Source organism: Acomys minous, assembly GCF_964271855.1.
Source record: "Acomys minous genome assembly, chromosome: 6".
Classification (NCBI taxonomy): Eukaryota; Metazoa; Chordata; class Mammalia; order Rodentia; family Muridae; genus Acomys; species Acomys minous.
Genome location: NC_140487.1, coordinates 67,192,597 through 67,215,274, shown reverse-complemented (window position 1 = coordinate 67,215,274; position 22,678 = coordinate 67,192,597). Strand labels below are relative to the sequence as shown.

Here is a 22,678-nt window from a genome sequence, read left to right as displayed (position 1 = left end):
ATATATTAGGGGAATTTCTGGCCAGAGAAGAGTAATTGTTGCTAGAGTGTATGATGCAGTCCAAGAGGAAAAGCAACAAGTAGGGGCAGAGAGACACCTGGAAGACTCGGGGGAAATAGCTAGGAAAGTAAACGGACATCTGGCTTCAGGGCAGCTTGGAAACCCAGATATAGCTAAACAGGAGGAGTCTGACAGCCAAGAAAGTACAACCAGTGAGAGAGAAAACTAGACTCTAGTATTTGGCAACCAAAGAGACAGCGATTGGAGCCAGCAGTAACGTGGGGGAGGTGGAGGGGAAGCTATGTTTGGAGTAAGAACAGGAGTTGGGAGTTTGGGCAGGAAATAGCTCCCCGTGCTTTGCCCTCATTGGACTAAAGGGCGTCAATTAGAGCAACAATCTTAGGACTCTGAGATGGATTGCGCTTCCTGTAGCCAAGTGTTGACAGGGCTCAGAAATAGAAGCACGCAGAGCAGGGAGGTAAGTTGCAAAGTGACATTAGACGTGTGATTCCTGGAAGATCCTGAGGTAGCTAGGGAGTGGGAGCTGCGGGCGAGCCATCAAAGGCAGCACGCATACGTGCAGCCAGTCGCCGTCGTGAGCTGCGGCTTCCTGCTCGCGGGTGGAGCTTACAAATAAGGGCATCAGACAGTCTAGGTCTGCAGGGTGGAGCTGCTCACATGCCAGCGGGTCTTGTTAGTGCAAACTCTCGGGCTGTGGCTTCTTGGAATGCCGCCATATCTGATTCTAAGTGGACCCTGGACTCTGAGCCCAGGCCAGCAGGAATCCTGGCACCAAGAGGCTAATTAGTTTGTATCTCTCATTCCTACCGGCTGGGACTGACCGGCTGTGGCTGGCTGCCTAGAGACTGTGTTGAGAAGTCGTTGGAGGCTTCTTGCAGGGCCAGCAGGCAGGAAGGTTGGGACTGTGAGCCATTTCCGCCAAAGGTGTGGTTTTGTCATGAATAGAGCAGCCACTGGACTTTGCTGTCCAAAAGATGGCCCATGCGGCGGTACGCCTAAAGCATGCCAGTGGTCTTCAGATGGCGCACATCGTAGGGATGCTTTCTCCCAGTGAAACGTCTCATGGAGGCAGATCAAAGTGGAGCTGTTCTGCTCAAATAGAGGGGAGAGAGCTGGGAGCCCCTCTTTCCTAGTGGCAGTTCTAGAAACATCTACCCATGAAACTATTTGAAAAACCACTGGGGCCAGTGCTACTTTAAAGGAAGCCAAGGAAAGACCTCTCTAAGGATGACATTTGAATGAAGAGCCAGAAATGCCAGGCCATTTTGGGCAAGAGAGCAAGCGCAAAGGCCCAGCTGTGGAGCATGTTTCTCTAGTTCAAATCCACAGAGCACTCTCCAGCCAAGCTAGAGCGTAAGGCTGAATGGTCAAGGTAAGACCTCTGCTGTGCCAGGTGAAGAGAGTCCACTCAGGATTCTCCTAATGGAGAGTATGAGAAGTTTAGATTGCACTGCTAGAAGCTGTTGAAGGTTTGTTGTTGTTGTTGTTTTTTTTAACAGGAACCATAATTTGGCTAGAGTTTTACATTTCCAGTGGCTCTTATACAGGGCAGAAGTGGAAGTCAAACCGTCAGTGATCTATTATGGGAGCTGACGTACCATGGAAACCAGGCGTGGGTGGTAGCACTGGACATCTGACAACCGAGAGGTGTAGCCGGTGTCTAGCATGCTGCTCTATATCAGGCATGGAGCCTGCGACCAGAGTTCCTGACCGGGCGTGCTCCCTTCCCTTGGAAGGGCTCCTCATCCCAGGGCTACGGTGGACATTGAAGTTGCTCTAGCCACTCCCCCTGGGTGTTTACTATTCACTATTCACTGCTACACCAGGGAGGGAACTCAGAGTTTCTGCTTCAGCGCTCTGATTTCCCAGATAAAGGAACCAAAGGCTCAGAGCTGATAACAGTAGACACATGTCTCTTAGTCCCCTGTCTAGTGTTTTGCTTTTACTCTCAGTTCTTTACTCATGCATGGCTTATATCCCCACTACATCATATGTTGCTTTCCCCCTCCCCCTGGATCTTTATTTTAGTTTTAACTAAAGATTCATTAGAGCAGGGGTCGTATCTTATTTCGCCCCTTTTCTGTCATCAACATCCGGCACAGTGATTGGTTCAAACAAAAGTTAAACAAATGTTTGTCGGTTGGCTGCTCTGGTTCTATGAAGCCCACTGCAAAGGAACCACCTGCACTCCACCCATCATGGCAAAGCCACCCCTTTCTCCAGCTCTGCTGTGCTTGCCATCCATGTATCCCCAGCGCTCTCTGAAGCTGGCCCTGCTGTACTAGTCAGGTTACACTTGAAGGCACTGGGTATTACCAGCGCAGAGGAAGCTCTGCTCCAAAGGGAAGGATGACTCGAGGGCGGGACCCTTGTCATGTAACTGTTTATTATAACCACGATGAGTGCTAGATTCCCATTCATTGGCATCCCAAATGCATCTCTTGGCTGCCCACCTGCCTCTCACTAAGTACTCATGGGGGGTGGGGAGGGAGGGCAGAGTGTGTCGCAGGCACAGCCCCAGAGGCTGAGGCCCAGAGTGTACTGAACAAGGACCCATTTCCAAAGCCTCCCTTGTATGTCACGCAAGTTTCTACCCCTGTGTGGATCCTCTGTCCGAGAACTTCTCTCCCAAAGTCCTTGCCTTTGTTTAGTGAAGAGGATGGTGATTCTGTTGAGAAGGAATATCTCTGTTTTCTAAAGTCTGTATGTGTGTGTGTGTGTGTATACATGTATATACACATATATGTGTATATATATGAATACATAGGTATACATACATACATACATACATACATACATGTATATACATACATACACATATTCATTCATGCATGGCTTATATCCCACTACATCATAAGTTGCTTTTTTCCTGCTCTTTATTTTAGTTTTAACTAAAGATTCTTTAGAGCAGGGATCGTATCTTATGTCCTCCTTTTTCTCTCATCAACATCCGGCACAGTGATTGGTTCAAACAAAAGTTAAGCAAATGTTTGTCGGTTGGCTGCTCTGGTTCTATGAAGCCCACTGCAAAGGAACCGCCTGCACTCCACCCATCATGGCAAAGCATTCCTGTGTGGTCACTGGCACTGCCAGAGCTTCCGTTCATAAGATACTGACTTGGTCCCCATCTCCATCTCAGAACTCCCTATCTTGGTCTAGACCCATGATTCCTAGTGTCCGGAAGAACCTGAGGGCAGGTCATATGTGAACTTACCCCACTACTGGATGATACCACACAAGCGTGCATACACTACTCAGACACCCATCCTATCCTACCTTAGTTACCTTCCTGCTGCTCAGTCAAACACCATGACGGAGGCAACTTAGAGGAGGGAGGGTTTATTTGGGCTTGAGTTTCCAGAGGGATGACTCCATCACCATCACTGTGGGGAAGCGAGGCTGTAGGCAGGAATGACAGCTGGAGTAACAAGCTGAGGGCTCACGTCTTAATCTGAAAACACAGGCAGAGACAGTGACCTGGGAATGCCGTGTGGCTTTTAAACCTTAACGCCCACCCCCATGTTTCCTTCAGCAAGATCACATCTCCTAAACCTACCCAAACGTGCCAACTGAAGACCGAGCATAAAAGCACCCAGGCCTATGGGAGGCATTCTCATTCAAACCAGCACCTATCTTAAGTCTACATGTTAGAAAACTCTGAAACTCTACAAATTGCACAGTGATTAATGAATTTCCAGGTCAGCAACTGGAAGGCTATCCACAGCACTCTAGACATTCAGATTGTGTGACACTTAGGTCAAGATGCATCTCTCTTTCCTCTGCTTATGGACAAAAGATTCTAGTCTTGGAAATCTATTTTGAGACTTCGTCGTCTTGAGAGCCACCAGACGGTCTTCTCTGCACCCCAGGACATAGGATCAGTGAGCCAGCGTGCTTCATGACTCATGCAAGTCTGCTGAGCCTGCTATTCTCATGAGTGAGGCTTATATGTACTGTGGCTGTTGATGTGGATGTGAATGCATGAACTTGTAGCTTGGCATATATGTACACTTGTGGATTGCAAGTACATGCACACACATGTGCACTAAAATATTGATAAAGGCATTTATAAGCACATAAATGCACTTGCACGCATATTTACAGTGTGAAATACATATATGTATTTTAGTCATATGACACTTGTGCCCAAATTATCCTGGGTGCCTTATTTTCCATTTTCTCTACAAATTATATATATTTTTTTCCTTTTTGTTGAAGAAGTTTTTCATATAATATCTTCTGATCACAGTTTCCTCTTAAATCCTCCAGATCCTCCCCAAAACTTCCCACCCACCTAACTCCACACTCTTTCTTTCTCTCTCTTTAGAAAACAAACAGAATTTTAAAAGATCACAAGGAATCACATACACATAAAAATAAAACCCATAAAACATAAAATCTGACCATTCTTGAAGCAGTCATTGACAAATCTATTAGTTAGGACTTCTTGGCTTTGTTCCCACCTCCCCAGACTACCCTTTACCTTCTGTAATGTCCTCGTCTTTCTCTTCGCTGCCTCCTTACAGCTAGTCCTCTCTCCTTCTCAGCACTCTTTGGAAACACAGATTAGAGTCAATAGGGTGTCTCCGAGAAAAGGGCAAACTTCTCAGCTCAGAGGCTGCGCTCACATAATATTTGAGCTCACGAGGGATTCTCCTCCCCAGCTGCTCCTTGCCACATAAACAATTTCACTTTAGTCTTCATCCTCAGGTAAGAAATCAATAGGTCAAAAATATGAATGTTTTAACAACCATTTTCCATAACGCAATACCAGCCTACATTTTCCACAGAGCTATAGGATGCTCCATTTTTTTTTCAGTGCCCTTATCAGTTTTGTAGGTAATAAAGACAAACAAACAAGATAAAAGCAAATAAACAAACAAAGAGAAAATAAGACAGAGGATGAGGTCAGTAAAATGCTTACCATATAAACATGGGGACTTGCATTCCATCCCAGAAGCCAGGTTAAAAAGCCAGGCCTGGCGCTCACATTTGCGATGGCAGCACTGGGAGGTGGAGATAGGCAGATACCTGGGGGCCTCACTGGCCAGATAACCCAGAATACTTAGCACACACCAGGTGTGAAAGATCCCAGCTGAAAGAAAGGCAAAGGACACCTGAGAACTGACACCCAAGGTTGACATCTGACTTCTACATGAACATGCACACACATCTGTAAACACATGTTCAACACACAGATACACACACTCACATGCACACACGAAGATGGGTGAGGGAAGGAAGAAGAGAGGGAGGGAGGAAAGGAAAGAGGGAGGGAGGGAGAAAGGGAGGGAGGGGGGGAAATCCCAAAAATCCAAAACAAAGCTACTTGATAGATTATATTCTATCACTGTGCTTTGAATGTGTTTTCTTTCATTTTTAAAAGATTGACTCTCATTTTTTATTATGTATGTGCATGGCATGTGTGAGAGTGTGGGTGAGTGTACATGCATGTGTGTCTGTGTGTGTATGTATGTATGTATGTATGTATGTATGTATGTATGTATGTCTATGTGGAGATACGTGCACATGAGTGCTGTACCCTAGGAGAGTGGAGGCCAGGGGGCTAAGATTCCCTGAAATCGGAATGACAGGCATTTTGGAGTTGCCATGTGGGTGACGGGAACCAACCTTGGTCCTCTGGAAGAGCAGCTGGTGCCCTTAACTGCTGAGCCATCTCCCTGGCCCCTGGGCTTCGAATGACTGATAACACTGAGCGCATTTGATCTTCACTGCCTGTTCCTATTTCTTCTTCTGTGGTCTGCACTTTGACTGACTACACTTACTTCTCTTTCTATAGACCCCTTTTCCTAACACGCATGAACAGATCATCTGATCTCTCAGCATCATGCAGAAGCAAGGTAGAAGGCAGAACACAGCTCCTGCAACTTTAGTGGATAACTGGGGATGGGTAGGAAGGAGCCAGCTGCCGGATGCCAGTCTTCAATAGTACAATAGTGCTGGAAACACACACACACACACACACACACACACACACACACACACACACACACACACAAAATCCTAGCTGCTCAGGAGGCTGAGGCAGGAGGGTTACAGAATTAAGACCTGACTGAGCTACAAAATAAGTTCAAAGCCAGCCTGGGAAACATAACAAGTAAAAAAAAAAAAGGGACAAAAGAAGGCTTTGTGTGTAGCTCAGTGGTAGAGTACTTGTCTTTATGGATGAAGCCTGAAGTCAATATCCAGTAAGCCCCACCCCCTTCCCCAAAAGAGGTAAAATCACAATGAATAAGCCTAGAGGCTGCAACCGAGCTGCCTGAGAGTGTAGCCTGACTTTCCCAGCTACCTGATATGTGATGTTAGGCCTATGATTTCACCTCTTGGACCCTCAATACTCTTGCCTGTAAGAGAGGTAAAGGTACAATCTATGTCACAGAGCTGTCTTAAGAATTAAAGGCCAAGCACGTGACATAGCTTCTGGCAGGTGGGATGTTTAAAAATACAATATTTTCAGTAATTCTTTGACAATTTCATACAATGTGTTTTGATTATATTTGTTTCCACTTCTCCCCATAATTCCTCCCAGAACCACCCCTTCACCTTCTTACCCACTCCTAATTTTTGTGCCTACTCACCTGTTTACTTGTGCTGTCACCACGTCTAATTTGCACTGCCACATACTCATGGATGTAAGTTATCAGCCAGAGCATGATCAACCTACAAGGGGCCACACCTTTAAAGAAAAGAAAAGAGACACTCTCTCCTCCCCAGAAGCCATCCACTGCCAATAGCTTCTCAGTCAGGGTGGGGGGCTATGGGCCCCTCCCTTCTGGTGCTGGGATGCTGCCTGGCTTGGTCTCCTGCAGGCAGCCACAGCCGCTAGCAGCTTATGAGTCCTCTCCTGTCCAGAAGACACTGTTTTGCTCCAGTCCTCTCTGAATTCTGGCTCTTAGACTCTTTCCAGCCATTATCCACAGTGGGATGATAGAAACGTCCCTTTTGTGGTGGAACACAACACCGACACAGCACTAGTTCATTGTTGCGTATAACTGCAGCTATGAGAGCCATTTAGTCACAAACTTAGGAACGCCATTGCCCTTCTCTGCACTTCTTCCCTGGTTTCCCAGGAGCCTTCTGGAAGACAGAGGGCATGACAGTAAAGAAACCCAGGAGGTTAAAAATGAAACATTTTCAAGATGAACATATGTTACAACACCTCTCATGTCCTGCCCTGTGAGAAAGGGTGCCTCTCCTGTTTCTTCCTTCCACCCAGCTGTACATGCTTCTTAGGGTCACATAAGGCTTACATGAAAGCAAACACTAGAAAAAGCTCTCAAGTTCACTCTGGCTATACCAAGTATTGGTTTTGGTTAAGAGCAGGTTTATTATTCTAACACATTTTACCCCGTTTCAACTCTTCTAATGGTCTTGTAGTTGAAAGCTAATTTGAACCTGTCAGAGGTGGTGGGGAAGGGAATAGAATGGAAAAAGGAGGGAAGGTGGGAACAGGAAGATAAGAGCGAAGGGATTACAATTGGGATGTAATGTGAATTAATAATTAATAATAATAATAATAATAATAATAATAATAATAATAATTTTTAAAGTTAACTTGAGGAGTGTATCTCATGTGCTGCATGTGTATTTGCATGTGTATGATGAAGGATATATTTTAGAGGGAATCCCAATACCAGATAGGCTTGTTAAATTTCTCATGGAAGCATGTTGGAGCAGTTATCTGACGCCTGTGTGAACAGGGAAGCTGAGAGAGCGTATGTGTAGGTCCTGGTGGGTCACTGCCACCAATATTATAAAGGAATATCTCAGAGGGCTAGTTTTCTATGAAACATTTTTCAGAAATATTGCCTCATAGAAGATGGAAAATATTTCAAGGAGTCCAACAACTGGGAATACAAACTGAGAAGGTGTTTTGCTTGTTGGTGGCCAGAGTTGTTGGTGACTAGATGAAAGAGTACTTTGTGTAAGATGGTATACATACAAAAGAAAGTAGGTGTTTTTATTGCTAAAGAATCACCAAATGGAAACATATTTTAAATACTTTCTAAAAATGCATTAAGTAGTCTGTGTTCCTTCTGCCCTATATAAATCCCTGAGATACTCAATTGGGGTATTTTGTAAAAAAAAAAAAAAAAAAAAAAAAAGAGAGAGAGACTTCCTGAGTTTGTCCAAGATGGCTAATGATTGGAGAGTACAGAAGCAATGAGCCTTTAAGAGTGTCTTTCTTTTATGAATTTCTCTTGATGGTGACCTTGGTGATAGTCCAGTCTTCCTTAAATCTCCTCATCTCTCTCACTTAAAAAAATTGAACAATGCAGCAAGCCTAACTTCTCTTCTCTCTTCCTCCCCTCTTCCTTTTCCTTCTCCATTTCCCTGCCCCATGTTTCCTTCCTTGTTCTCCAGGAACCTTCTGCATCATTTCACTGTGTACCTGTGTGGCTGGGATCAACTTTGAGCTATCACGTTACCCACGCTACCTATACGGACTCCCGGATGACATCAGCCATGGCTATGGATGGTCCATGTTCTGTGCATGGGGGGGCCTGGGCCTCACACTAATCTCGGGATTCTTCTGTACCTTGGCCCCCTCTGTCCAACCTGTCCCGAGGACCAACTGCCCTAAATCCAGGCCAGAGAATGGGACAGTGTGCTAAAAAAAAAAAAAAAAACAAACCATACATATATATATATAAATATATATATAATATACATATATAAAATGAAACTCAATCAAGATGATGCCAGTGCCAAGGTAGAGTTGAGTTGGCTCAGGCACCTGCATCTCACCAGACTTTGTGTTGCCTCGTGTCCAAGATGGGAAAAGTGTCCCCATCCTGTGGCTCTCTCATCAGTTCTTGACTTTGGCTTCATGATTTCTTCAAGACAGAGTGAAGGCCACCACTCACGGTACCATCTTGATCCCTGTCGCTCATGAGGATGTGGTGGTGAGCTGGAAGGGACAGAGGCAGTGGTCTGAAGAGACACACATACAGAGAAGGGAGCACCGCACTCTGGGCCAACGGGAGAGGACACCACCACCACCCCCAGCCATCATATCATGGGGAAACTCAGTCCCTTGAGTCCATAGAATGTAACCACATCTTTGAGGCCATCTTCAGAATCACGTCTCTGCCCTTCCTGTTCTGAGCTCCTTCCCAGCCCACCAGTGACACACCAGGAGTGAAAGAGAAAACAGACTGTGAAGGAGGTTTTCTCTTTGTGGCCAAACCTTCGGACAATGCTTTAGAGGTGGGAAGGGGAAAGAACATGCTGAGAGGCAAGATCAGCATCAACGAAAGGACCTTTCAGTGGATGCTCAGAAAACCCAGTCTTACCTTCCAGCTGCCTTATACCCCGTTAAACAAAAGGCCACCCTATCCTCCCCTGCCTGCGCTCTCTGGGCAGATTGGAGCCTTTGAGCAATGCTGTGATGTGTGTGTGTATGTGTGTGTGTGTGTGTGTGTGTGTGTGTGTGTGTGTGTGTGTGTACATATGCATAGGTGTTGGGTGGTTACCTTTTTATTTTCTACTCTTTGAATGGAAATATCATATTATTCTGTTGTCTCTCTCTCTCTCTCTCACTGTTGTTGTTTTTGACCCATTATGGAGGCCCCAAGATCTGGAATTATCTTGGGCCAGTCCTTCAGGGGTGCCAATGCTGCAGATGCAGATCCCTGGAGAGAGACAAAAGCGAGTGTGAGTGTGTATGTCTGTGTGTGCCCATGCACACATGGTGAACATCTCATGCGTGTGGAGTTTTATTGTTTGTGTTGCAATTTTTTTCTATTGTTTTTGGTACAGCTGAAATTCCCAGAGGGCAAAAACCACGAACAAAACCACCGGGCCAGGAAACCCTGTGGTGCTTCACAGTATGGTTCTGGAACTCCGCAGGATTTAGTCCACTCATTTTGGAAGTTCAAGACGCAGCTGGGCACAAAAGTCATAAGAGAAGAGGGAAAACATACAGTTCAGGAGAGAGAAGGAATATTGCCTCTGATTGCTGATGCACAAGTATGTATACCAAACAAGACCTTCGCTCCCCATTGCGGGGGGCTGTCCTTTGTCACTGGACGTCTACTCCTTTTCTAGGGGTGAGCCCTGTACAGATGAAAGGAGATGGGTCACATGCAGAGAGAGCACCTCCATGTCCCATGGGCTCAAGTTTGTATGATATCGTGTAAATTAATGGCGAACTCCTGACTCTTTCCGTTCTTGTCCTTTTCCTCTTGATCTTCGAGGCCATGAATCCCAACATAGCTATTTGTCTTAGTGGCTAGCACCCAACCTGCGGTGGACAAGGCCATCCAGGTTCACTTGAGCAAATTGGCACTTGGTGCTGGCAAGTGAAGAAGTCAGCCAGAGCTGTGAAGGCCACAGGGCAGGAACAGCTCGTGCTTACCTTGGGGGACCCTGCTGGTACCAAGTGTCCCTGGGGAAGCCAGGGGAGAATCCTGAGCTGGCACAACCATGGTCAGCCATGCAGAAAAGGGAGCTCAGCTGCTGCAGAACACATCTGCTTTGGGAGCTCTGCCAACCACTCAGCAGCCTTTCTCCTCCGCGTGCTCTGTTACAGCGCCCTGTTTCCAACCTCTTTTCCTATCAGACTCCTTACCCACTAACACCTCCCTCCCCTCCCTCCATCTACCAGGCTGTAGGTCCTGTTGGTCTCCCCCACCCCTGTGTGTGTGTGTGTGTGTGTGTGTGTGTGTGTGTGTGTGTGAGCCTGCGTGTGTGCACTCATGTGTGCACATATGTGTATGTGGTGTCATTTGTGTGTGTATCATTGTGTCCTTATATACAAGTGTGGACACATTTCTCAAGACTCCCTCACTAGGGCCATGGTCAGATTCTGCAGGTCTTACATGTGAGGACACTGAGTGTAGGAGTGGCTGGTGAGCAGGAGCAAGCTGGGTGTCAGGACATGCTGCTGGCTTCCAATTGAGATTCTAAGGCTTGTTTTAAAGACAAGGGGTGTGTATTCTGTGATTTGGAAAATAATTTTCAGGAAAACTCAGTTTTTTAAAAAATTAAAAATATTATTTCCTTTGAAAAGCTAGATTTTTTTTCCTCTTAAAGTGAAAGATATACTTGAGGTTGAGGGAAAATGAAAGTATCTCAGGTTGAGAGACCTTTTGTCTTCCTTCTGGGCATCTTGAACTCTGCAGGATAAAGAGGTGCCCATGAACATCCACTTGGGGCACTTGTCTATGACAGAATGCTAAGCTCCAGCTGTTTTCCAGTGGCAAAAAGACAGAGGAAGCTAAGCTAAATAGGGACAATTTTCTATCAACTATTTAAACTTTCCTTGAGTAAACTTGTTTGAACATACAGGTTCATAGACCTCTCAGTCATGCCTTCTTTTAAAAAAAAAAGTCATTATATTCATCATAAGCAGATCATCTGCACTATCCAATTGCCCAACAGTATGACAGACTTTTAATAAAACTTCCTTTGAAACACAAGCATTCCTGAAACATTAGAAAGACTCCCAGACAGGAGATAGACACTCTGGGACCAGTTCAGTCAGCTCACCATCAGCAGACAGAACCTGAGAGTAACTTTCCCACTAGTAACATTGGGCAGGGACAGACACACATGCTGGGGTCTGGTCCCTACTTAGCCACAAAGATAAGTCTAAGCCCCCACCCCCCACCCCGAGCAGGAGAGCCATCTCCGAAATCCCTGTCCAGGTGACCTGATTCCTCCGCCACCGTAGGGGATTGACCACTGGTTAAAACAAGCCCTTCAAAGGCAGTGTCTGGAGCTCTCTGGCTGTGAGGGGGATAGGGAATAACTAAATGAGACAGAAGAAAGAGTCTTGGTTTGGGATGCTCTCTAGGTCAGGCTCCACTAGCTCCAAATCATAGCCTCCAACTTTTTGAGGGGACCAAGAGCCAGTCATCTCAGCAAGAATCCCTGGTTCCTACCCAGCTAAGTTCTTTTAGCTGTGTCTATACAGGGACCGTGACTGCATATGCTGTGGGCTCTGTGCGAACCAACAGCATGAGACCACTTTCAATCTTCATTTCTTTTGCTCTCTCCTAGATTGGAGATTCGGGAAAGTTGGGGTCTAACTAAGTTTGGGGTCTACAATTTCCTTTCTCATTGGGAGTTATGGCCCCCTTTCTGTTTTCTTTCTCCCTATGGCTCTCCTCATGTCCAGTTTGTGACAGTTACCTTCTTAGGGAGGAGAGAGGTGCAAGCGCCCCTCTCAATGTTGGCCATGGCTTGAAGTCTCCCAAGGAGGTGTGTTGATCACAGGCATCAGAATATAAGGAAAAAGGTCTGTTCTAACTTGAGTCACCAGATAGCCTTTCAGCAGCCCCTCTTTCTCACCTCTAGGGATAATGAAAACATAATTAAGTCAAGAGCAGTCTTCTTTGGCCTCAGGCTCCTTGAGTGATGCCCTAGGCCCTGACAAACATCTTGCTGGTGTATTCTCCCCTAGGCAAGGTTTCTACCCAGGTGTGTCACCTCTAGAGGAGAGGGTACCCTGCAACTTTGCATCTCCTTAGCTGTCCTGTCCATCTACATGGTAAGAGACCGAATAAGAAAGCACCATGTGTGTTTTCCTGACTTCAGGAAGATGCGCTGTTTAAGTGTCCAATACTGCCGACCTATGTAGTGTTCAGAACAATAAGGGCATGCTCGTTTCTCAGAGCATATGGCTGGGAGAATTATACGCTGATTTTCAATCGTGTGAGGGAAGGAGTGGGAAGAAATAGGCCCAGATACCTTCTGTTGGTGTGGCACACCGATTGCTTCTCATAGTTAAGGGAATCTTTTCTGAAAACATCCCTGCTGCTCCTGGGCTGATAGGCCTCACTGAACACCTCTCCTTCTCCAGGGAAACATGAAGAGTCAGAGCAACTGATTACACCAACAGTAGTAACCGTGAGCACATCTCATCTGGACCAGCCCATGTAGACAGAGGAAAGGGGCAGAGATTTTAAAAAATGAGTCCAGCAGGTGGTGTCTCTCAGAGTGCTTGACTTCTGGGGCCATGTTTACCATCTCTCCAGTGACGCTACTATGCCACAAAACACTTCTTTGACATTGTTCCTAGTCCTTAGACTAGGTTTTTACCAGCTATGATCTTTCCCTCCTAAAGAATACATGCTCCTTGTGGAATACTAGGGGAGGGAGGGGGGAAGCATGCAAAAGAGACTCATTAAAATCCCATCACTCTGAGGCCTCTTCAGTGGACCCAGCAATGGTCAGACCTCAGAACCTCTTCAGTGAGTGGTTGTCCATTGGGTAAATAGATGGGGCCAGGATGGCATGGCATGGCCACAGAACTGCACCACAGCAGTTGGCATCAGTGGTTCTCTGTTCTTGGCAGCAATAGAAACCCCAAGGGCAGCAGGGAGGCCTTTGAAAGCTCATGCCAGAGCTAAAGATCTCTCTCTCTCTCTCTCTCTCTCTCTCTCTCTCTCTCTCTCTATCTATCTCTCTCTCTCTCTCTCTCTCCTACTTATTCCTTTTTTCAGGTGCCATCTTGATCTAATCATGGGTATAAACTCACCGAAGCCAGAGAAACTTACTAATTTAGCTACACTTGTATAAGGCAGCGATGACTGTCCATTTCATTCCGCTCTGTACTAAGATGATGCGTGACTCTGGGCACTGTGTCTTCTCCATACTTGAACTTCCTCCTCTACGGAATGAGGATGGTGATAACGCTTTACCTCATGGTATATTAAGGCTGACAAGGGCATTGCAAAGTGATCTGCAAACACGAAGTGTCTTGAGTTATACACTGTTCAAATCACCTGTTACTGGCAGTGCAGCCACTGCAAGGGAAGGGTTCCATCAAGGCTCTGTCACGAGGACAGTGTAGAGAGGGAGAGGCCATCTTGGTTGCCGAACTAGAGTGTAGCTAGTGGGATTCACTCCTTCTTTCAAGCCCTCCAGAGGAATTGCCTCCTCCATATTCTTTGCCCATTGCCAGACTTACTTCCTTTTCTTCAAGGCCAGTCTTGCAAAGTGCACTCCTATTCCTGTGTATTGCCGGAAGTGATGGAAAGAGGAGACCATGTGGAGGCCGAGAGCGTGGAGGACTAAGACAGTTCACTTGCAAAGCAGGCGTGGAGTTAATGCTGTTTGTCTGCTTTAACCGTTCTATTCATCATTCCTAGCTGTACGTGTTGGGAACAAAGTCAGACTCTCGCAGCTTTTAAAGTTCTCTCATGTTAAGAGTGGGGATGAGTGTGATGAGAGTAAAAGCCCACTCCCTCTTGTCAGGCTAGAAAGCTAGGGTTTGAACAGGCGCAACAGCCCCTGAGTTCTCGCAGGAGGCCCTAAGTGGTTCACCTGGGACCTTGGGTGAATCTTGTGACCTCACCATTATATCCATGTCCAGCTGGGACAATACCCCAGCATGATCTCGCTTGGATCCTAAATTCTAAAGGAGAAAAGAATTGATTCCCCCCCCCAAAAATTTCCATGCTTTTCTTCTTTCCTGTGTGTACTGAGACTTCCTACCGGAGAACAAGCCCTTGTTCTCTTTATGACTAGAGCCCAGCCATAAGGGTAATGGTGCACCTGCAATGGTGGCTTGATCACGGCCAACCAAACAGAAGACTGGGCCCCAATCTAGGAGTTGCCCGGCTCCAGCTCAGCCTGGCATCTCCCCGGCAGATGCCAGCCTACCACTCCTCATGCCTAAGACCTTTTATGACTCCCTAGGGGAAACAGCCCAGTGTCCTCATTCTTCTCCCCCTCCCCCCCCCCCCGGACCCCAGACTGTCTCTTTCCTCTCTGGGCGGTCCACAGCTTCATTCTCATTCGTATGTGCCAGTATGTCTGTGTCGTGAGTGTGACGATGCCTCTCACGCAAAGATTTCACAGAACCACTCTCATGCCCCTTCCCTACCTCCCCCGCTCCCCTCCCGACCCCACCCCTACCCCACCCCACCCCCCACTGCCCCACGGTGTGACTGTTTTGCTATTCAAGACTATCTGTAAAAAATGTACAAATAAAAGTGAAAGCTGAAAACAAACGGGAGGGAGACTGCATCTTCTCAAATGCTGTAACGTTAGCCCTCGGGTTTTCTGAGGACTTGTGAGGACTGCCCTAGAATCCTGACTCTGGTGGCACTTAAAGGGAGGGATGCCTGTCAGAGGAAGATTTTTCTGGTTGTTTCCCTGGTGGTTGCTTATGCTTGCTTGGTACTCTCTGTTCTGAAGACATTTGCCTTTAAAGTTAAGTAGGTCTCCCCTGCCCCACCCCACCCCCATGCCCCCAAATAAAAGCATCAAAGTCAGAAGAGTGAAGATCATGGCCAGTATCAACCCAAAGATCTGACCTGGGCTGATATTAATGACTTGGTTTATAGCTCACCTGGAACCTTGGTCAATGTGTGACCTCACCTTGTATCCATGTCCTCTCAGCCTCACAAGAAGCAGGGTGACACCACGTCTCCCCTTCCACTCCGCTGCTCTTTGTGCCCATGCTGGCTGCTGTGTGCTGACTGAGCGGAGGCAGTTCAGGAGACGGAGACGCTTTCTCCCTTTTCCTTTTGCCCCAAGCCGACTCTCCTCAGAAAGTAGCCTCAAGCCAGCAGCCAGTTTGTGTGCAGAGTCCAAAGCCTTCTATCTACCTTCTCAGTCTCAGATGCCTTTCCCCACCCACTTTGATGATTTCGTCTTGTTCTCTCTCTCTCTCTCTCTCTCTCTCTCTCTCTCTCTCTCTCTCTCTCTCTCTCTCGTTGATAGAGCTTTGCCTCATGGGATTAGGGTAGGAGAAAGAACATCAAAGCAGGTGACGTGAGTGAATTTCTTTACCAACTGTGGCTGGCTCTACAAATGTGGCTTACTGTGCAAAGAAGGAGAGCCTGGCCAGGGGACACTATAAAAATGGGGCAGCGGAGGTAGGGAGGAATGCGGAGAAAGCGGTTCTGGAGATGGGGTGGAGGCTGGGGATAGAATTATGTGGTTAGGTAAACTTAGGTAAATGAAGAGATTTCTGGGCTTCCAACATCCCCTCAGCAAAGTGGCAGAGAAGCATCCCCAAGGCAGTGATCTTAGCAGTAACCAGGGCGTGGATAACCCTGGAATACTAGGGGATGCTAGAGAAGAGTGGTAGCCGCAGAGAGAAAACAATTCGACCTGTGCCAGCATCCCCTCCACTCACAGTTATAGCAAGACCCTTCAGCCTCAAACTTCCTCATCCCTGGTGGACCTTGGTGACCCTCTTTGAGAATCATACAAGGAAGGTAACTTAGATCACTGCTATCCAATATTTGATACAAGTTGTATATGCAGTTTGAATTATTCTACTAGCTGCCTTTTAAAGTGCCAACAAAACAGATAAACTTAATTTCAATATTATATTTGAACCCAGCATATCGGAAAAAAATATTAGCACTTCAACACAAGATCAATGTAAAAGTTACTGGCATGTGTTTACGTCCTGTTTGTTTCAAATCAAATCTAAATCCAAGGTGAATTTTACCCTGAGAAAATGTCTGCAACCACATCAGCCACGTTTTGAGTGCTCAAAAGCTGCCCCCCGGCTTTTGTTACCTGTCCAGGAGTCACAGAGTCGGGTATTTTCAGAGACTGAGTGGGATGGTGGGATGGCCTTGCCAGTGCAAGCCACACATCGTGGTGGATTTCGTTGTGGGAACAAAGGCAAAGGCTGGGTTTGCTGAACAGAAAGCAGAGCTAAGTCCATGCTGCTATCTCAGCTCTGGAAGTTCTACTTCGCCTGCTCAGCAAGGGCAGAGAGAGAGCTGCTGTGAGCCAACCGCATGATCTATCTGCCTCAAGAGGCATTAGTGCTATCCCTGGGCATGGCCCTGACGACCTGTCAGAACACAGGAAGAGAGCAGGCCACGCCCTTTGGCTGTAGGAGAGTCAGCCACTGCCCATCCTGTCCATATAGATGTCTTTTTATCTCATGATAAGGGATAGGCAGGCCTCCTCATTGTTAAGAACAAACAGCTCTCCCACCTTTTGACAGCTGGTGGAACCTCCTGCTAAAACATCTCACTGATATTTGGAGCTGTTTAATCTATCCTCCAATATCTTTAGTTTTGTTTTTTTTTCTTATCCTGACTGCTGAAACAGAGATATGGGAAGAGAACAGCAGGCAGACTGTGTCCTAGGAGGTGGCAGAGACAAGTTGTGTCTTTACACTAGGACTCAGGGCACCGTTTCCTACCTCTCCTTTCTGCTTAGAGATCTTCCTTTGATCTAAATAAGCCTCTTGTGTGTACAGAAAAAGGCAAGTAGTGAGATCTTAGGGCATAGAACAGAATAAATCTAAGCAACCAGCCACTGGGCATTCTCCAATCATTTCAAAGAGCCAGTATGATAAGGCTCAATTCACTAAAATACAACATTCTGAGCCCTATGCTGCCAAGCAGGAGGAAGGGGGCTGATTAGGTGAGTACGGTATATATGTAGTCATTAGACAGGGACCATCACTGGCAAGACTCTCAAGCACCTGGAGTGTTTGTGGTCCGCCAGATTATCACTCAGCCAATATAAATTTATTTACCTTCACTCTAATTTGCATAGTGCTTTCTGATTGGTTAGACATAGTGTGGTGTATACTGCAGGATTCTAACATCGACTCTCCCCTTGGAGGTAGCAATTCCTGTGGTTATTGGTGCTAAAATAAGATTAAATATTATGTTAATTTGTTCTGATACAATTTGAATAAATGTATTGTTTAATCTTAACAAGAATGCTACATCTTATCAGATCTATTGTACTGTCTGTTTCTTCTCATAATTAATTAATTACAGGAAAGATGATCCAAACCAGATCTGGAAACTCTTGTGATATTCTGAGAGGAATGTAGCAGGGCAGTGGGAGGGGGAATGAAAAGGGAAGTTGCCAGGTTCCTGTGACTTTGAAAGGACTGAAGAAGCAGAGAGTGTTTGGGGACTTCACTGAAACTGACTGCATCTTGCAATTTTCTTTTTCAATTTGGCAGAAATCTTGTTATTTCCATCGATTGAAGAAAAAAGTGTCTGGTAATTAATTAAATGACTTGTTCATGGAAAAAATAAAAATAAATAATCTGTCAGTTGTGGAATGTAAACTGATTAAACAATTAAATAAAGAAGACCATGTTGTGTGTTTTAAGAGCCTACGTCTACTGTCTGTCTGGAGGATGGGTGGGGTGGAGAGGGTATAGGCTGCAGCATTTGATGGAGAACTGTGTTGTTCCCTGGGGTTTTGTAGAGAAGTAAATTGTATGACTCTTACACAGGTATCTGAAAACTCTAATCCAGAGGAAATTGAGAGTAGACATTTCAATAATGTGCTGGCCAAAGGTCTGTGCTTTGAGCATTAGGGAAGGGACGAAAATGTGTAGGCGAATTGAAAGAGAAAAAAAAGAAGAAGAAGAAATGTGTTCTTTTCTTCTCCTGTCACAAACATTAAGAACAAAGAATTCAAAGGCTTCGTGAGATGTTGCAGTGTTAGTCATCCCCCAGCCCTTGACCAATTTCCTAGTTACCAGCAAAGGGAAACTTCTTATTTTTGACTAGCTCTGTCCCTGGCTTAAAGTCACATTTCCTCTCTACCCACCTACCCCTTGAGAGCTTCTGGGACACACATGAGGAAGAAAGGCGGGAGGCAGCTGAGTTAATTGGAGGTGAGTGCTTTTTACAAGTCTTATTTCTCTCCCAGTCTCTCTAGGTTGAAAGGAAAGAACTTGCCTTTGTGTGATATAAGTGGAAAGTGAGTGTCCTGAAAATATTTGGCTAGGTAGAAGCCTGGGCAACCAGGCTCACATCCCGGTGTCACCTGGACCACTGGGATATGGTTCCTGGACTTTGGACTCTACAGATGGCCCTGCCGTTTTCCCCTTTGCTTCTTCCTGGGATGCACGGCTTAGCTCCGTCACCATCTCCTCTAGAATGGGTCCTCGTGTCACTGCTTTGTGCAGGCAGTAGCTTTTAATATAGAATCCCAAGTGAGTGCACGCACTATGGAAGGAAGGTAGGAAAAGTTTTTTTTTTCTCTCCTTTTCAGCATCTCGCTTAGGTGGTGAGCTGGTGCTGCGATCCAAATCCTTGAGATAGACTGGCTGGTCCTCAGATGTTGATGCTAAGCGGTCAAAGAGGGGACTATGTTCCTTAGAGTGGGACACTACAGGACGAGGAAGGACTCCTAAGAGGTATGCCACTGTATCTCTGTAGGTCACAGAGAGTGCCCGAGTGGTTGTAGCACAAATCATGCCCTCCATGATAGCAATCATAGCTAGATGCTTCTATGGGAGATACATTCAATGCTGGACACTGAGAAAGACTCACGGGTCCTCATTACCTACCTGCATGCGTCTAGTCGGGAAAAAGCTCTGCATTTATTTTAAAAAGAAGACATCCTGAGAATAATGAAAATAAATGCAGGTCAGAAGAGGGTGCTGTGGGATAGATGTAGGGAAGGCGTCCTACAAGCGGAAGCAGTTGCTGAATCCCAAGTCGCATCCCACCCCACCCCCAACTCGCCATAGATACGATGTCTTTGGGAGAGAGCCAGAAATGGAAAGATCATTGATTGACCTTACGTGAGCATCTTTGAGGGAAGGCAGGTGGGCTTTAAAGGCCTCTTCCCTACTGGACAGGAGTGATGAGGACAGGGAACCTACCTTTACCAGACCCTTGGCTTCAGTGTGGCAGCATTTCCACAGGACAGGTGGGTGGAGTCACCATCAGCTGTCTGAGGCCTAATAGCCCACGTGGTGCCTAGTAGGCTGCCTGGGGTAAGCCTCAAAGGGCTCAGTGCTCTGTTTTCCTTCTTCCTCCAATACAACGCAGCTTTGATTTCTGTGTGAATTATATGGCTCACTGGGTTCAAGAGAGAACTAGGTTTGTGAGAGATACACCTAACACACACTACACACACACACACACACACACACACACACACACACACACACACCTCATCACCTCAATACCAGTGCTCCCAGGCACACATATCCATATGGTGAGAGCTGTTAAATCATTACCGAAAGGCAGCACCAAGGTCTTTGACCAAGTGATGAGTACTCAGGGAGGTCCCTGGAGAGGCACTCTGGGAAACGTTGCTTCCCTGAATGCTCCTGATTAAGTCCCTTTCCCAGCCTCATAGCATCATGCTCTGTCCTGTGACGTCCAGCACTGGTGGATGAAAGGCCATATTTTCCTTGGACCCTCTTAAAGAGCGGGGATTAGGCTTGTCTTTCTACTCTGGTGTGATAATCCTTGGTGTATGGTAAGTAGTCAATACATACTTCCTGATCTGAAAACCACAAGGCTTCCCACATCCACCCACTCAAGTTGGTCCTTAGAGGCTAGCGTTAAATCTTTTAAACATTTTTTGGGGTTCCTCCAAAACTGAATTGGAAGATAAAGGTTCAAATATGTAAGGATGAAAGACACATAGGACAGAGTCTGGGAGAGACAGACGTAAGCGTCTAGCTGTTTTCCCAGTACATTGTACAAGCAGCATTTCATTCTCCCAACAGGGCTTTATGACAACATCCAGAAAGCTCGGTAACCAGGGAGTCCTGAGTGTTCACTTAGGTGAACTTGGACTGCTCATGGGTCTCACCTTCTTTATTATTTCCTTTTCTTACTGCTGTGACAAAATGCCAGACATCATCATCATCATAGTAGTAATAATAATAGTAATAGTAATAATATAACAACAACAACAACAACAACAACATAAGCAGAGAAAGGTTTACTTTGGCTTTCAGTCTTAGTACAGTCCATTATTGATACCCTAGATACCATAACAGGACCATGATGGAGGTGGTCACATTTTATCCACAGTCATCAAGCAGAGAAATGAAATGACAGTGCTAGGCTCACTTTCTCTGTTTAATTCACTGCCATCCAGGACCGCAGCCCACTGCATGGTGCCTCCCACATCTGCAGTGGGTTTTCCCCACTCTGTCAAGCCTTTCTGGAAACATCCCCAGAGGTATACTTCCATGATGATTCTGACAATGAATATTAATTATCAGCATTGCTTAGTCTCCAGCCCTGGGCATTAGTTGCTTTTTTGCTACCATAATAAAATGCCATGACCCAGGTCAACTTATGAAAGGGTTTATTTTGGCTTATGATTCCGTCGTGGTGGGAAGGTATAATGGCATGCAGCAGGCACAGGAGCAGGAAGGGGAGAGATCATGTCTTCAGTAGCCAACACAAAGGAGAGAGAACTGGAAGGGGGCGGGGCTGTACACCCTCAAAGCCAGCCTTCCAAGTGGTGCACTTATCCCATCAAGGCTGTAGCTTTCTAGAGACACTCGTTAAAAAGACACCGTTGGCAAGGATGCTGCAAGTCCAGTAGTGATTACTCTAGCTATTGGGGGTGAGGTGGTAAGGGGAAGTTGGAGTTGACCAGCACATGCAATGTGGAGGCCACATAGAACCCCACCAGCACGTATAATTAATGCATGCTAATGGAAAATAGAAAATAAAAAGGATACTTTGTTTATATGGCGGTTTGAATAAGAATGGCCCTGTAGGCTCATATATTTGCATGCCTAGTCTCCAGATGGTGATCTGTTTGGGAAGAATTAGGAGGTTGTGGCCTTGTTGGAAAAGCTGCCTGAACATACAGGGAATATTCTCACTCCTTCCAGTGGTAAAGCTGGATGTGGTAGCGCACACCTCTAATCCCAGAACCCAGGAAGCTGAGGCAGGTGGATCTCTGTGAGTGTGAGCCCAGCCTGGTTTACAAAGTGACTTACAGGACCATAAGGGCGATTACACAGAGAAACCCTGTCTCAAAAACCAAAACCAAAACCAAACCAAAGTAAAACAAAATAAAAAACTCAACCCAAAAACTGGTACTCCACCATCAAGGTCTCTACCACCCACCACAATATTGCATAAATGATCTCTATGACTCAAGATAAGCCAGGTAAAAAGGCATTTTGTCATCAGATAGGACATTCTAAGAGCTTACAGGTTGTTTCCCAGGAGTCAGCCAAAGGACTGGCCTTTTATTGGCAGTGTTTGGCCAGCAACATCAACCTTTTACTGCACAATAAGCTATGAGATGAGTTACAACAAAGAAAACATAGTTCCTGTCCATGTTAAATTTCATCCTTGGGTATATTTACAGTCTTTCTTCCTTGTCTTAATCTGCTATATACCAGCCCAGCCTTGATCTTCTTCATGAACCAACAGCCTGAAGCTCTTTGTCTGCCAGTCTCCTTTCTATTTGCTTCTCAAGTGGCTCCCTGGTCCTTCACAGGATGCTGCAGTAGGAGAGTGGATATGCAGAGAGCACAGCTTCCTGAGTCTTTGTTTGTTTTTCAAGACAGGGTTTCTCTGTGTAGCTCTGGCTGACCCTGAACTCACTTTGTAGACCAGGCTGGCCATGAAATCACAGCAATCCACCTGCCTCTGCCTCCCGAGTTACAAATGTGTGCCACCACGCCCAGCCTAGCTTCATGAGTCTTTAAGCTTGTCTGAATTGAATTCCTCTACATCCAAGTTGTGTCACTGAGTCTCCTCAACCTTTGCATAGAAATACCAACACCTACAAGAAAGACACCTGACCCCAAATGCTTCTCCTCACCTTTCAGCCCCCTATTACCTCCTCTGTGCTATGTATCCCATTTCTTTATTGTGGAAATACCCAAGAAGACTTACTGAACTGAAATCTGCCACTGTTCAGCATCCCACAGGTACCACTCACTCACTCCATCAGAAGC

At 46.1% G+C, this 22,678-nt stretch overlaps 1 protein-coding gene across 1 annotated transcript in view; it reads left to right on the top strand.

Moving 5' to 3' along the window:
- TMEM178B (transmembrane protein 178B) overlaps positions 1–18,102 on the top strand; it is a 382,652-nt gene extending 364,550 nt beyond the window's left edge. The window contains exon 4 of the mRNA XM_084785514.1: positions 8,407–18,102. Within this exon, the coding sequence (XP_084641640.1) occupies positions 8,407–8,657 (251 nt within the window). The 3' untranslated portion in view covers positions 8,658–18,102. The remainder of the gene's footprint in view (positions 1–8,406) is intronic.
- The last annotated feature ends 4,576 nt before the right edge of the window (positions 18,103–22,678 follow it).